Source organism: Zootoca vivipara, chromosome 13 (genome assembly GCF_963506605.1).
Source record: "Zootoca vivipara chromosome 13, rZooViv1.1, whole genome shotgun sequence".
Classification (NCBI taxonomy): domain Eukaryota; kingdom Metazoa; phylum Chordata; class Lepidosauria; order Squamata; family Lacertidae; genus Zootoca; species Zootoca vivipara.
The window spans coordinates 48,059,933-48,075,029 of record NC_083288.1 but is presented as its reverse complement, the minus strand read 5'-3'; the positions used below and the strand labels follow the sequence as shown (position 1 = coordinate 48,075,029).

Sequence of the window (15,097 nt, the reverse complement as noted above, 5' to 3'; positions counted from 1 at the left end):
ACGACCAGCCTGCTCACATCCCTCCTCGAAAATTTCCTGTAAACCCCACCTAAGCTAATTTCACTCAGCAAGGGACAATTGGAAGGCCAAAGGTCTAAGGCTCTAGGAAGAAGGAGATTTTATTTACAGTGGTACTTTGGTTTACGAACTTAATCCGTTCCGGAAGTCCGTTCTTAAACCAAAGCGCTCTTAAATAAACCAAGGCGTGCTTTCCCATAGCAGCAGGGGACTCAATTTACAAATGGAACACGCTCAACAAGAAGCGGAACATGTTCTGCTTCCAAGGCAAAGTTCACAGACCAAAAACCACCTACTTCCGGGGTTGCAGCGTTCTTAATCCAAGATGTTCATAAACCGAAGGTACCACTGTATTTTATTGTGTTTATGTTGCAGCAAGAAAGGAATGATTACTGGCCACACCTGTTTGAATGCAACTGGGAAAACATGTGTCTGTGTAAGTAAGTAAAAGAGAGGCAAAATCTCTGGCCTGGGAATGGTTGGGATTAATGGATCTGTCAATCCCAGTTTTCTCGATTTCTCATTTTTCCAACCTTAAATTCAGTTCACCACTTCGTTGTAACAATTTGCAATTAAAAGGGGGGGGGATCGCCGTGAATATTTGTCACCATTCTAGTGCGAATTTCTGCTAACAAACACATTTTTATATGCGCTTTTATTTATTTGGGACATGTATAAACTGTGTGATCATTGATTTTTCTAAGTGACATACATAAAAACAAGCCAGCTGGAACAGGAGAAGTCTCAGTAATGCAAAGAGTGTCCCTGTCTAATTTCAGGTGGGAAGGAGTTCCATAGGCTTGGACTCCACTCTATGTACATTTTTGCAAAGAAATTTCCCCCTATAATGCATTTTTGCATGCTATTTTCACCAATATACGCATTTTCACCGTAATACGCACAGCATTTTGCAAAGCATTTCCCCTTTAATGTAATGTGTTTTTGCACACATAAACTCCACTGGCTGAACCGAATAGTAGCATACAGAGATGTGCAACTTGAAATAATAATAATAATAATAATAATAATAATAATAATAATAATAATAATATATTATTTATACCCCACCCATCTGGCTGGGTTTCCCCAGCCACTCTGGGTGGCTTCCAACAGAAAAATAAAACACAGTGATCTATTAAACATTAAAAGCCTCCCTAAACAGGGCTGCCTTCAGATGTCTTCTAAAAGTCTGGTAATTGTTTTTCTCTTTGACATCTGATGGGAGGGCGTTCCACAGGGCATGTGCCACTACCAAGAAGGCCCTCTGTCTAGTTCCCTGCAACTTGGCTTCTCGCAATGAGGGAACTGCCAGAAGGCCCTCGGAGCTGGACCTCAGTGTCCGGGCAGAACGATGGAGGTGGAGACGCTCCTTCAGGTATACTGGACCGATGCCATTTAGGACATGAAAACAAGTAATAAAAATACTTTGGGGGAAGAAGAGAGAGATGTGCGACTTTTTAAGGATGGCTGATTCGGTTAGCATATTGCTGACTTTCTCCACGATCCTTACCTAAAGGTTGGAAACTGCCCCCTTCTGGTCAGTGAGTGCCGTCTAGGTAGGCCTTGAGGCAGTTCTTCTAAGGAGAACTAAGCAACATGTATCGAGCCCACCTGCCTACTTGCCACAAGACCACGAAGTTCAGAGTCTAAGATTACGGCATCAGTGCTTGTTGTCTTCCCAGAGAAGTCAACAAGTTCGCCTGGGCTTTGCATCAACAGCGTCTTATTTACAGCAGCCCTGAGGCTGTTGCAACATGACTGTGCCCCCCCCTCTTTTTCCTTATCTCACTTCTCAGATGATTTATTGCGGGTCCTACCTAAACACAGCCAAAGGCTTTGGGATTGGCAGACAAGATGTCTTACCTCAGGGCTGGGGCAGGGGCAAACTGAAAGCAGACAGGCTCTCTTATTGACATCAAGAAAGCAAGAGGCAGATCAAGGAGATGGAGCAAGTCCACAATGAGGAAAGGTTGCAACATCCGCGCCTTTTTAGTTTAGAGAAATGGCAAGTAAAGGGGGGGCATGATAAGTGCCTGAAATCATGCAGTGCGGAGAAAAGATAGAAAGCAGGGGGGGGTATTGTTTTGTTTTATTATGTATATTTATTATGTATTTTACATAATATCAAAATAACATCAAAAAAACTAAGATCATGGCCACATCACCTCCTGGCAAATAGAAGGGGAAGAAATGGAGGCAGTGAGAGATTTTACTTTCCTGGGCTCCTTGATCACTGCAGATGGTGACAGCAGTCACGAAATTAAAAGACGCCTGCTTCTTGGGAGAAAAGCAATGACAAACCTAGACAACATCTTAAAAAGCAGAGACATCACCTTGCCGACAAAGGTCCGTATAGTTTAAGCTATGGTTTTCCCAGTCGTGATGTATGGAAGTGAGAGCTGGACCATAAAGAAGGCTGATCGCCGAAGAATTGATGCTTTTGAATTTTGGTGCTGGAGGAGACTCTTGAGAGTCCCATGGACTGCAAGAAGATCAAACCTATCCATTCTGAAGGAAATCAGCCCCGAGTGCTCACTGGAAGGACAGATTCTGAAGCTGAGGCTCCAATACTTTGGCCACCTCATGAGAAGAGAAGACTCCCTGGAAAAGACCCTGATGTTGGGAAAGATGGAGGGCACAAGGAGAAGGGGACGACAGAGGACGAGATGGTTGGACAGTGTTCTCGAAGCTACCAACATGAGTTTGACCAAACTGCGGGAGGCAGTGGAAGACAGGAGTGCCTGGTGTGCTCTGGTCCATGGGGTCACGAAGAGTCGGACACAACTAAACGACTAAACAACATTATGTATTTTGCACCTCATTTGTCAGCTACGGCAATGGCTCGCCTCTCCAAAAGGGTATGGGAGAACATGATGCAAACATCCAATACCAAGATGTTGAGCACGCTGATTTACGGATTTTTATTTATTTATGGATTTATGTATCTGAAGAAGTGTGCATGCATACGAAAGCTCATACCAATGACAAACTTAGTTGGTGTCTAAGGTGCTACTGGAAGGAATTTTTTGATTTATGGAAGTGAGTCATGGGCAACTTACAAACTGTTATAAGAATCCTGAGGTCTCAAATATAGAATAAATATTCATAAATGCACACATATCTAAATATATGAACCACATGTCTGAAATAGTATGGAGGAGCAATCCTGAAGCAATTTTTACTCTCAAAGTGACCTCAAATATTCCTCTGCAGTAAGGGAGGCAAATGGAGAAAGCCTTCCCATTGTCTTTTTGCTTGCAAATCTTGTCTTAAGGGCGTATTTGTGTATGAATAGGGTGAGCCTGTGACCTGGATTCAGGAACTAAAGGATTAACTATCACAAAAGAATGGCTGGGTAATGCAATCAGTGACCATTATCAGGTATCCTGGCAGGCAGGATTTCTGCTGTAGACCGCCTCCTTCTGTGATGTATGTATGATGTGTTTTTTTGGGGGGGCGTCCTTGGGCTACAGGGTGGGCAATTTCAAGAGTATATGGGGCTTGCACACCATTATTCAGGGTTCTCCTCCCTCCTGTGTGTGGTGAGTGGGGACCCTGATATCTCAACACCTTCCACCTGTGCTGCGTCATGGGGTATCACAGGGCAGGGTAGAATTTCTAACGAAGGTGTGCTCTCCCAAGCCCACATTCCCAGCATGTTTGCACTCCTGTCTCAGCGATCTCTACGCTGGCTTGCTGATGTCCACAGAATGCAAGGAATCCCCAAGAATGTAGGAATCCCTTGCAAAGGACCACCATGCCTGGGTCAGGTCTTGTATCCGTCAGGTCTTGTATCCATAGCAGTGACCAGAGGAGGAATGACTTGCTGGGAGGAGCAGAGAGAAGAAACACTGTTGCACACCCGCAGCAGCACAACCGGATGCCTTCATCTGCCCCGGATGCAACAAAACATGTCTCTCCTGCATCGGTCCCAACAGCAGGAGCTGCAACTATCCAACAGCTTGACTTCACCCCCAAAGGTGAGACAGACCGATGCCAAAAACTTTCTCCTTTTGTATTTTTCTGTTGCAAACCACCCTGGGATGTTTGGATGAAGGGCTGTATACAGCAGTACCTCGGTTTTTGAACCTCATCCGTTCCGGAAGTCTGTTCGAGTTCCGAAACGTTCGAAAACCGAAAACTGAAGGCGGAAGCCTCATTTCCTGTTCGATTTCCAGATTTCCAAGGTGCATTCGAAACCCGAGGCATTTACTTCCGGGTTTTGGGCGTCCGAGTTCCGAAACGGAGGTGTTCGAAAACCGAGGTACCACTGTACAAATGTAATAAATAATATCAAGCAATATATCTGTCATATATATCTGGGTAAACCGTATGCAGAACGGGTCTGCCCCTGCGGCCTGATAGAGGTGGAAACTGTCTCTCATGTCTTGCTACGATGTCGTTTTTATGAAAATATACGCTCGGTCTTTATCACCCCTGTTATACAGAAAATTCCAAGTGAGTCTGAACTCAGTGCTTAAAATCCCTCATAGAGGATAAGGAACCAGAGATCATGCTAAGGGTGGCCAAATTTTGCGCAGCTGCCATAAAACTCAGGGAACAAGCTGTGCTATTACAAAGACTAGGGCCTCAGATGCAAACTCTAGGTCAGGCACCCCCAAACTTCAGCCCTCCAGATGTTTTGGACTACAATTCCCATCATCCCTGACCACTGGTCCTCTTAGCTAGGGATCATGGGAGCTGTAGGCCAAAACATCTGGAGGGCCGCAGTTTGGGGATGCCTGCTCTAGGTAATATTTTAGAGACTAAGACCTAAACCACATTTCTAATAGCTGTCATATTCAATTGCTAATTCAAACTTAATTCTACTGTGTTTTATGTTCGCTTAGTATGGTATGCGAGTCTGGTCTGGGACGGTAATAAATTTTATTATAATATTTTTTCCCCTCCTTTTCCTAATGCTAGGACTCGGGACCGCCCAACGAACCTGATTGTTGCAAGGTTCTGGACCGACAGAGAACGTGCTTTTTTCACGTGGCACATGTTCCAGACAACTAAAATGTAGGTGTTGCTTGAATTTCCTCCACGCATCCCACTACCTCACCAGCGAAAAGCAACTCCCAAGGAGGATACAGTGCTCATTACAGTGGTACCTCCGGTTACCAACGCTTCAGGATACGTATTTTCGGGTTACAAACTATTTTAACCTGGAAGTAAGTTTCCTGAGTGCTTGGAGACCCCTCTGTTGCCCGGAGCGAAGCCCAGACATCCACAGGAGAAAAGACACTGATTGAGATTGTGGAAGAGGACCCTGAGCCCCCATCCAAACAATGACTATCATCAGCGCAGGTAATAATAATAAAAAAAAATCAGATACACTGAAACAGAAGTAGCTAGACCCTTATGTATATTCAGAAGTAGCTAGACCCTTATGTATATTCTAGCTACTTCTGTTTCAGTGTATCTGATGAAGTGTGCATGCACACGAAAGCTCATACCAAAATAAAAACTTAGTTGGTCTTTAAGGTGCTGCTGAAGGATTTTTTTTATTTTATTTCGACTCAGACCAACACGGCTACCTATCCATTTATTTGTTAACGTTCCTGTTCCACCTTTCTTCCATGAGGAAACTCGAGTCTACCTGGGAGCTACAAATGGTCTCTCTCTCTCTCTCTCTCTGTGTGTGTGTGTGTGTCTCCCCCATCCAGCCTATGAATGGAAGCAAATCTAGACACCTTCAGACCACTCCTGGGACTTGCAGGGCATCATAATCCATTTCAACGATAATTGCAAGAGTTATATGCACAGCTAGACACATTACAGTACAGTACAGGCATTCCAGTCTGTTAGGTATTTGTATTAATTACGGGCTTACTACCCGAGCTATGGCTGCTAAGAGGTTGCTGGAACTCTGTCATAAGGCACAGCTTGCCTGTGATTGCACAAACAGGGCCTCCCTTCCCTGCAAACGGCTAATCCCATTGATACAGACGCTTGATTGTTCTCCAGCACGCATTCCTATTTTTAAGTCAGCCGCCAGCAAAGCTAACTTTCAAGAACAGGCTTTGTCCTGGTCGGCCAACCTAAAGCTGGGCTCTTGGCAGGCAGGATTAAATTTGATCACGGTGACCTTCCTGATGTTAAGGGGGGCTAACAAAGATAGAAATGTTTTATTTACTTTAACGTTTCAACAGATGCCCTTCACTGGCTTAGAAAGGGCAGATATTATAGACCATATTATTTAGACCAAGGGTGGCCAACCAATTCCCACAGACCATAACTACCAACTCAAATTATTTTTGTGGGACTTACAAGAACCCCACATTTGCAATTTTTTTAAAAAACAACAACAGTATTTGCCCCCCCCCCAAAAAAAAGATTCCCTGCTGAAATGCCATGGTATCAAAAGCTTTTTAAAATGTGTGTCCCAAGGCTTCCCACTATTTCCCCTATTTTTAAATTCAAAAATATATATTCTTAATTATTATTATTTTTAAAAAAGAATTGACTCCAGAAAATTCCCTTTGGGTTTTTTGTATAATCTCCTATGCAGTTGTCCATAAAAAAATATCTAGTGAATGCAATAATGAATGAGAAAAACATTTAAAATACTGTAGTGCAGAACATAGGATGAAGGCGGATTTGAGAACTGCAGTTCCCGTTATGCCCATTTATTTTTACATTTTTGGCCACACCCGCACTGCCATGCCCCTCCCCCTAAAACTTAGTGATAGGTCAATGTAATCCTTGGCCCCAAAAAGGTTCGCTGCTGCTGATTTAGACATTTGTGGTACAGGAAAAACAGAAGATCGTCCCCCAGAAGATCAATGCCCTATATGGGAAGTGTCAAAAAATAAAAAATAAAAAAGTTACCAAATATTCTCATCTCAGTTTTCTCCTAAATATGGTTTCTACTCAAACCAAAGGAGCCTGTGGGTGGGATGTTTTTTTTAATGCATTTATTCCCCTGCTTGGTTTTATTGTACAGGTGAAACTCGGAAAATTAGAATATCGTCGAAAAGTGCATTTATTTCAGTAACACAATTTAAAAGGTGAAACCAATATATGAGATAGATGCATGACATGCAAAGCAAGATATGCCAAGCCTATATTTGTTGTAATTGTAATTATTTGCCGTTAGGTGGGTCAATTATAAATGGAATGTAAGTAATGAAATGTAACAGCGATGTTTATTTTTGTATTATTGTAACTATTTGTTTTATTACTGTGAAATTTCCAAAAGAAAGCATTTTGTAAAAATTAAAAGAAAAATAAATAATAATAAGTTGCATTACTGAAATAAATGCACTTTTCGACGATATTCTAATTTCCCGAGTTTCACCTGTATGTACAGTGGAACCTCGAGTTGCGGACGTAATCCATCTCGGAGGCATGTCCGCAACTCGAAGCATTCGCATCCAGAAGTGTTGCATCTGCGCACGTGCATAGCGTGATTTAGCGCTTCTGCGCATGCGTAAGCAGCGGAACCAGGAAGTAACCTGTTCCGGTACTTCTTCCGGGTTGCCGCGGGACGTAATGCGAAAAGACGCAACATGAAGCGGACGCAACACGAGGTATGACCGTATGTGGGACTGCCTGTTTGTTTGTAAGTCACTTTGGGTTGCCCTGGGAAAGATAAAGCAACTGAGAAATTGAATAATAATAATAAAGCAATCTTGCATTTCTGTTTGCAGGAAGGGAGAGGTTAGTGACAGACGAAAGGGGCCCTGACAATCAAAAAAACAGAGAAATACAGATGGCTCAACTCCTTTCAGGATAACCAACCATTTGCATTTGGTATATACGTTTATTCTGTTTCCCTGCAGCTGACAGTCACACATAAGATTGAGAAAAAATGGGGGGGGGGAACCTGGCACAACCACGAGGAATGTAAAAGTAGTCACTGCATAATGTTTTTGAGTGGGGGGGGGAGGCACTACTCAGCCCCTGTTACGCCTGCCCAGCGGTCGCCGCCACCTCTTGGTAAAACCGGGAGGCCAGATCCGGCACGGCCTCCTCCAGCTGCCTGACGAATTCGTTCCGCTCGGCCTCCGACCAGCTGCGGAACCACTGATCCCACAGCCTCATCTGGCACTCAAAGATGGAGGGGGGCTTCCCGGGTCCCACGCTGAGCCCCGCCAGCCCTTCCAGCAGGGGGAGAACCTTCCAAGGCACGGCCTTGTCCACCAGGTCGCGGAGGAACTGCTCTCGTTGCACTGGGGCCCAGCCCGACAGCCAGTGTAGGAGGCAGCGCATCTCTTGTGCGGTCACGTACGACAGGGGCAGCGGTTCAGACATCCTGCGGAGCAGGGGAAGAGCGGTGAAGAAACACAGGCAAGGGAATTATGTGGCCTCGGGAGAAGCGAAGGAGCCTTCAGGAGACAGGGAGAGAGAAACAGGGCTTTGGGGAAGGGTGGGATTCAAACTATGCGGCTTGGGACCTTCGTACCTACGGGACCGCCTCTCCTGGTATGCCCCGCGGAGGACCTTAAGGTCCACAAACAACAATATTCTGGTGATCCCGAGTCATAAGATGACTAGATTGGCCTCTACTAGAGCCAGGGCCTTTTCAGTACTGGCCCCAACTTGGTGGAACGCTCTCTCCCAGGAGACCAGGGCCCTGTGGGATTTGTCATCTTTCCGCAGGGCCTGCAAGACAGAGCTGTTCTGCCTGGCCTTTGGGTTAGACTCAGCCTGACCCCTGTGTTTTCCTCCCTCATGGCTTGGACTTATGGACTACTTGAAATGAGGCTGCACTTTAAATTTTAATACTGTATTTTAATCTGTATTTTAATTAATTGTTTTTATGTTTTATTGTAATTCTGTTGGTGTGAGCCGCCCTGAGCCCGGTTTTTGACTGGGGAGGGCGGGGTATAAATAAAAATTTATTATTATTATTATTATTATTATTATTATTATTATTAAGAGTGGGAAATAGCATATCTTCTGCCAAGCCCAGTAATGTCAGTCCTTGATGTTTCCAGACAAGCAAAGTACTGTACCCCTTAATGATAACTTGCAACATGGGTGTAGCGGTTCAGGGTCTGTGGGGTGGAGCGTTAAAGACCCCATTACTATGTCTGCAGCAGGGCCCCGGCCTCCAGCGTCTTAAGAGTCACCCCAGCAGTATGAAAGAGGAGCTTTTTAGCCACCAAGGATTGGCTCCTAGGGTCACTCCGGAGAAAGTGTGCAGGAAGAAAACCATTTCAGAAATCCACGGAATCATTGAAGTGTTGAGTTGAAACCAAACCCGTTGCAATGCAGTTGTTCTGTACGCTCCAAATCTAAGCATTACGGGGCACATTTTCAAGAGAATTTTGTGCACGTTCTGTTACATATAATGGAACTTCACAGGAAACTGAGATGGTTGTAATATCTTAGAAGGGGCAAGTTTGTGACTATCACGAGGGGACTCTGCCCTTTTAAATTCACCACTACACTATTGCATCTGGGTTTTTCCCCTTCCTCTCAGCTCCATCTTCCTTCTCTCCCATTTTGATCACCTGTGTCTCTATTTCACTCTCCCTCTCTCTGATCCTAGTCTCTCCTCCTCCTCACTCGATATCCATTCTTCTCTTTTAGAAATACAGCAAAATGTGGTTCCCATCAAAGGAATGGACACAGAATACCAGCCAAAACTATTATTTCCACTTCCACAGGAATAGTTGCCAAAATTTGTCCCCTGGAGGTGCCATGGATTGAACCTGGCATTTTACTCCATGTGCTCCACCTACGGCTATGAAAGCAACACAGCCTATACCAGGCATAGGCAACCTTGGCTCTCCAGATGCTTTGGAACTACAACTCCCATGATCCCTAGCTAACTGGGCCAGTGGTCAGGGATCATGGGAGTTGTAGTTCCAAAACATCTGGAGAGCCAAGGTTGCCTATGCCTGGCCTATACAAATGAGGGGACCAAGGCATGCCTTGAAGGCAGAGTATTGGCAAATGGGTGTTGATGGTGCAATAGGAACTTACAGGAAATGGTGCTGCTCCAGGTGCCTGCATGTAACAACCACTCTAGAAGGCTGCAACACCACAGTGAGCTGTGCAAAACTGTGGCAGGCTCTCATGAAGAGCAGCAGAAGTAAACAAGAGATGGAAAAGACCCTCCGAATCCCGGAGATGAAGAATTGCACAACACAAATGACCAATTGAAAGTGAGCGGAGTGAGAATTATGTCCTGGGGTCCCGTATGCTGGCAGCAGGGGAGGTTATGAAGGCTGCTTCATCAAACTACCAGGGACCTTACAAGAGAAGATTTGCAACAGAGAATTCTGGAAGATGGAGAGAGGAAGCTGAATATATGAGTGTCCAGTAAGGAATGCCCTGATGGTGCATGGGAATGAGGATGTTTACACGTGAAACCTGGGTTCAAACCTTCTATCAGCTAAGGATTTAAAATGAGAATATTATTGTATATATTCATTTTCCCTGAAGGAACTCAAGGCAACTTGTAGGATCTGAGAAGAACCTGAAAGTCGGATCAAACACAGGATGACATTCTTATCATTTTTTAAGCAATGAAACTAGGATCCACTAATACCCTATGAATACACCGGCGGAAAACATCCCCGTAACTAATTAAAAATAAAGAAAAATTCCTTCAGTAGCACCTTAAAGACCAACTAAGTTTTTATTGGTATGAGCTTTCGTGTGCTTACACTGAGGAAGTTGGTCTTTAAGGTGCTACTGAAGGAATTTTTTAATTTTGTTTCGACTACGTCAGACCAACACGGCTACCTACCTGTAATTAAAAATGTTGCAGCAAATAGCTTGCTCTTTTTTTTTAACACCAGGGGGCATAATCTGAACCACCCCTTAGCTCCTGGAGGGAGGGCGGGTGTCAGTTTTTGATCTGAAAAGGACTGCCGCAATCATCCACCCACTCCACCTCCCTAAAACGTGGAATGTCTCAGAAAGATCAGCTCTAAGTATAGTTCTTATTTAAGTGCAACTATAGCCCCGAGATTTCAGAAGGTGGCAGTGCAAAGTGAGGGTCAAGTTTGGTCACTAACCCTCTCCCCACCACCACCCAGCCATTCGTGCAAATACCACAACGGGAGGGGCTGCCATTGCAATTCCGCGATTCTCTCCCCTCCTATAACATGTGGGGGTGGGGGGGGTGACGCTCCCAAGAAAGATCCCCGGAAAGCCGGCGCCGAGTTCTCACCTGAGTCCTCTCCCTGCTCAACACGCCCCTCCTCCCGTCCCGACATCCAATGTTGCCGCTTCCATTTTTCACCTCGGGGAGGAGACTCGGGAGGAGGGACGGAAAGAGCCGAGCGCGTCCGGAAATGCCCGAACGTCAGTCCAATGATTTGCGCGGGGAGGAGGAAAGAACAACGATTGCCTTCCTCTCGGCGGAAATTGCCGAGGGGGTTTCGCGCGACACTGCCGGGGGTTCCGGCGATTTCCGGAAGTTACCGAGGACCTTGCCGGAACTTGCTTCCGGATTGGAGCGCTCCTCCGGAGAACCGGAAACACCCGAAATAGCCCGGAAAGAATCGCCGGGCGAGGGTAGCATCAGCGCAAGTCCCCCCTTTGCCCTCCCTCCCTCCCCTGATTTGGGGTTCTGGATGCTGAGCGGAAGTGGCCGGAAACGCACGACTGAGAACGAAGCGCGGGCGGAGATTCTCGAGTGAAGTCGAAGGCAGTGTCGGAGGTCGCCTTAGAGCGCCGAAGCCCCCTCCGGAAGTTTCCGAACGCCCCCGAAGCTCCGGGGAGGGCAGGCAGCGGCGCCACACAAGATGGCGGACGGGGAGGAGGTTACTCTGGACGGGAAGCCGCTCCAGGCGTTGAGGGTCGCCGACCTGAAGGCGGCTCTGGAGCAGCGCGGCCTGGCGAAGAGCGGGCAGAAGAGCGCGTTGATCAAGCGCCTCCGCGGGGTGAGAAAAAGGGCCCGGCGGAATGGGGCCCTGGGGCCCGGGCCGCTCCGCGCATGCGCAGACTCAGACAGGCAGTTTTTTGGCCTCAGCGACGGGGCTCGTGGCCCCGGGGTGCAGATCGTTAGTACGCATGTGCGGGGCAGTATCCCACTACTGCCACCAAGTGGCGGGGGGAGTCTGTGCGGGGAGCCACCGGTTGCACAAGTGGGGGGGGAGGACGCTGCCCACACCACCAAAGGGAGAGGGCCCCCACTTCTGACATCACTTTGGGGTCACGCAGCAGGAGGAGGAAGTGGAGGTCCTCCTTTAAAAAAATAGGGGGGTAGATCTCGTGAAAGCTGGATCTCTTGTTACTAAATCAAAGCGGGATTGGGATCCAGTGTTGGAGGGAAAGTGGTAGGTTTTATAACCCGTTCTATTACAACCATTCCCTTTTCCCTTGCAAAATTATTTTTTATGGGGGGGGGGTCCCCCCGGTTAATTCACTGTGTTTTATTCCTTCATTGAGCTTCCCTAGCGAATGTTATAGGCGGTTAGGATGAGCCAGGTGAGCTTTGCAAGAGCTGAGCTGCTGTGTTGGCGCTCTCCCAGTTGAAGACACATTGCATTTTTATTTTACGTAAAGTTTCTGCAAGATTTTAAAGTGTGCAGAGGGTTTTGCGAGTATCTCACTTGAGCACGTTGAGAACTTTGCACAAGGTCGGCTCCAAGTCTTTCAACTTCAGAACTGTACCCCGCTGAAAACAGGCATTTCTCTAATCTGTCCCACGTACAACAGTACGAAGGAGTGCTGTGTTTCGAATGTAATATAAGTAAGGTAAATGGAAGCAGAATCTGTGAATGTATCAGAAGTATAGGGAGTCCAGAGTGAGGGATTGGGAACCTGGGCATTTGCCCTGTGTGGACTTTCATTCTTGATGCCATGGGGCAGGGAGTGAGCAATTGAAAAGGAAGACAAGTTGTGGTGTCCTGTCCTGGGCAAAAGTTTGTTATGCTCTGACTTTGGGGTCAAATGGATGTATGGGATAAATGGATGTTGCTCGTTCTTATGTAATGTTATTGGAACTGTTCTCAGACTTTACGTGTGTGCATGTGTGGTGTTATCCTTCCCCCCTTCCTTGACTTAAATACTGTGATCATGATAGTAACACCTGCTGAGTTCATGGCAGAGGTAAGATTTGAACCCAGGACTTTCCTGCTTCACTGTTGAATCTCTTGGGTAGCTGTCAGTCCTCTCGGTGTCAGCGCTTTTCTGGCTGCTTACAGTGTAGTACAGGAGTCAGCAACCTTTTTCAGCTGTGAGCCGGTGCCCTGTCCCTCAGACCTTGTGGGGGGGCAGACTATATTTGGGGGGGGGAATGATCAAATTATACCAATACCAATAACCCAGAGATGCATTTTAAATAAAAGCACACATTCTACTCATGTAAAAACACCAGGCAGGCCCCACAAATAACCAGAGATGCATTTTAAATAAAATGACCCATTCTACTCATGTAAAAACACGCTGATTCCTGGACCATCTGCAGGCCGGATTGAGAAGGCGATTGGGCCGCATCCGGCCCATGGGCCTTAGGTTGCCTACCCCTGTTGTAGTATTATGCCCATTTCCCAATTTGTGAATAAATTTGTGCTTAGTGCACCTTTGTGCCAAGTAAATTGACCAAAGCCTTTGGTGTGTAGCTGCAAATTTAGATTATAGAAGCATACGAAGAACCTAGCTGCTGGATCAGGGCACAGGCCCATTTAATTTAATGTCCTGTTTTTGCTAGTCTGGTGTCCTGTTCTCCAGCAGATGCCCAAGGGTAGCCTGCAGGCAAGAGCTGGGCACAACAGCACTCTTCCTACCTGAGTCATACCGCCTCTTGACAGTGGAACTAGACCAGGCACCCCCAAACTTGGCCCTCCAGATGTTCTGGGACTACAATTCCCACCATCTCTGACCACTGATCCTGTTAGCTAGGGGTCGTGGGAGTTGAAGTCCCAAAACATCTGGAGGGCCAAGTTTGGGGGTGCCTGAGCTAGACCATAGCCATATCCTCCACTGTACGGCAGTGTGATGTAACACATAGAATCATAGAATTGTAGAGTTGGAAGGGACCACAAGGATCATATAGGCTAACCCTTTTGCCCAACATGGGGCTCAAACCCATGACCCGGAGAGTAAGAGTCTCTTGCTTAAGAAATGGGCCCTCAAATGCAGGTTTGAGGTAAAAGTGGGTGCAGTGTCCGGAAGGGTTGAAGACTATTGGTGTAACAGGTTACTGTGTTGTACTAGAACTGGGAGACTTGGGTTCTAATTGCCATGCACCCGTGAAACACATTGGGGGTCAGTATCTCAGCTTCACCTACCCCACAGGGTTGTTGTGAGGATAAAACAGGTGGCATATGAGTTCCCTGACGGAAGGGCAAGACAGAAATGTAACAGACAACATGGGGCTGTGTATGGTGAGTCTGTTACGTGTTACATGAATCCTATTTGCACTTCATTGCACATGTGTGATTCTTTCTGCATTAATAGACTATGTTTGGGCGGGAGTCAGATCTTAATTTGAGCTGCAACTTGTTAGGATTCGGGGTTGGAAGTGCTGAGAGAGTCCACCTTGGAACCTGCAAGGTGCTCATAAAGAAGCGCCGCTCTTCCATCAGTGACTACAACCAGCCTCACATCATTGGGATTAAATAGAGAGACTGCCAGGTGGGCCTGAGCCCCAGTAACTCTCTTTGTAAAAATTAGCTATTGGTGGCAGCGCTGAATTAGGTAAGGCTTGTGCTACAGAATCAGTAACTTCACTTGAGAATTACTTGTGCTTAGATACAATGCCGTTGCATTTTCCGAGTGTCAGTACATTTCTGGCTGGCACTGTAAATCCCCCCCATCTGTGTAAAGAACTCGCTTCCTCCTGTATTCTGCATGTTTTCTGTTGCTTTGTTCTTCTGGCTAGAGTCATTTGGCCCCCAAGAGATTTGGTCAATTGACCAAATGAAAGTATCTTTAAAGATACTTAAAACAGTGACCAACAGGTTGTATGTGAAATTCAAAACATAAATTAGATGGCTGTCATTTGTTGAACAATATATATTTTTATTAGATGTGCGTTTCCCTCAAGGAACTCAGTGTGGTGTACATGGTTATCCTGCCATTATATCTGCACAACAACCCTGTGAGGTAGGTTAAATTGAGGGTATGTAATAGGCCTAGCATCACCTAATGAGCTTCATGGCTGAGA

At 46.2% G+C, this 15,097-nt stretch overlaps 2 protein-coding genes across 2 annotated transcripts in view; one reads left to right on the top strand and one right to left on the bottom strand.

The window, feature by feature from the left end:
- Window positions 1-6,848: 6,848 nt before the first annotated feature.
- On the bottom strand, window positions 6,849-11,351 carry C13H14orf119 (chromosome 13 C14orf119 homolog). The gene is made up of 2 exons (XM_035134785.2): window positions 11,153-11,351; window positions 6,849-8,278 (listed from the first exon to the last, which is right to left on the bottom strand). The coding sequence occupies exon 2, from the start codon at window positions 8,275-8,277 to the stop codon at window positions 7,930-7,932; it is 348 nt and encodes a 115-aa protein (XP_034990676.1). The 5' UTR covers window position 8,278; window positions 11,153-11,351; the 3' UTR covers window positions 6,849-7,929.
- Window positions 11,352-11,506: 155 nt separating this feature from the next.
- ACIN1 (apoptotic chromatin condensation inducer 1) overlaps window positions 11,507-15,097 on the top strand; it is a 35,643-nt gene continuing 32,052 nt past the window's right edge. The window contains exon 1 of the mRNA XM_035134784.2: window positions 11,507-11,867. Within this exon, the coding sequence (XP_034990675.1) occupies window positions 11,730-11,867 (138 nt within the window). The 5' untranslated portion in view covers window positions 11,507-11,729. The remainder of the gene's footprint in view (window positions 11,868-15,097) is intronic.

What these genes read in the sequence shown, in the direction of transcription:
- C13H14orf119 (XM_035134785.2), bottom strand. Translation starts at nt 8,277, where the DNA reads ATGTCTGAACCGCTGCCCCTGTCGTACGTGACCGCACAAGAGATGCGC.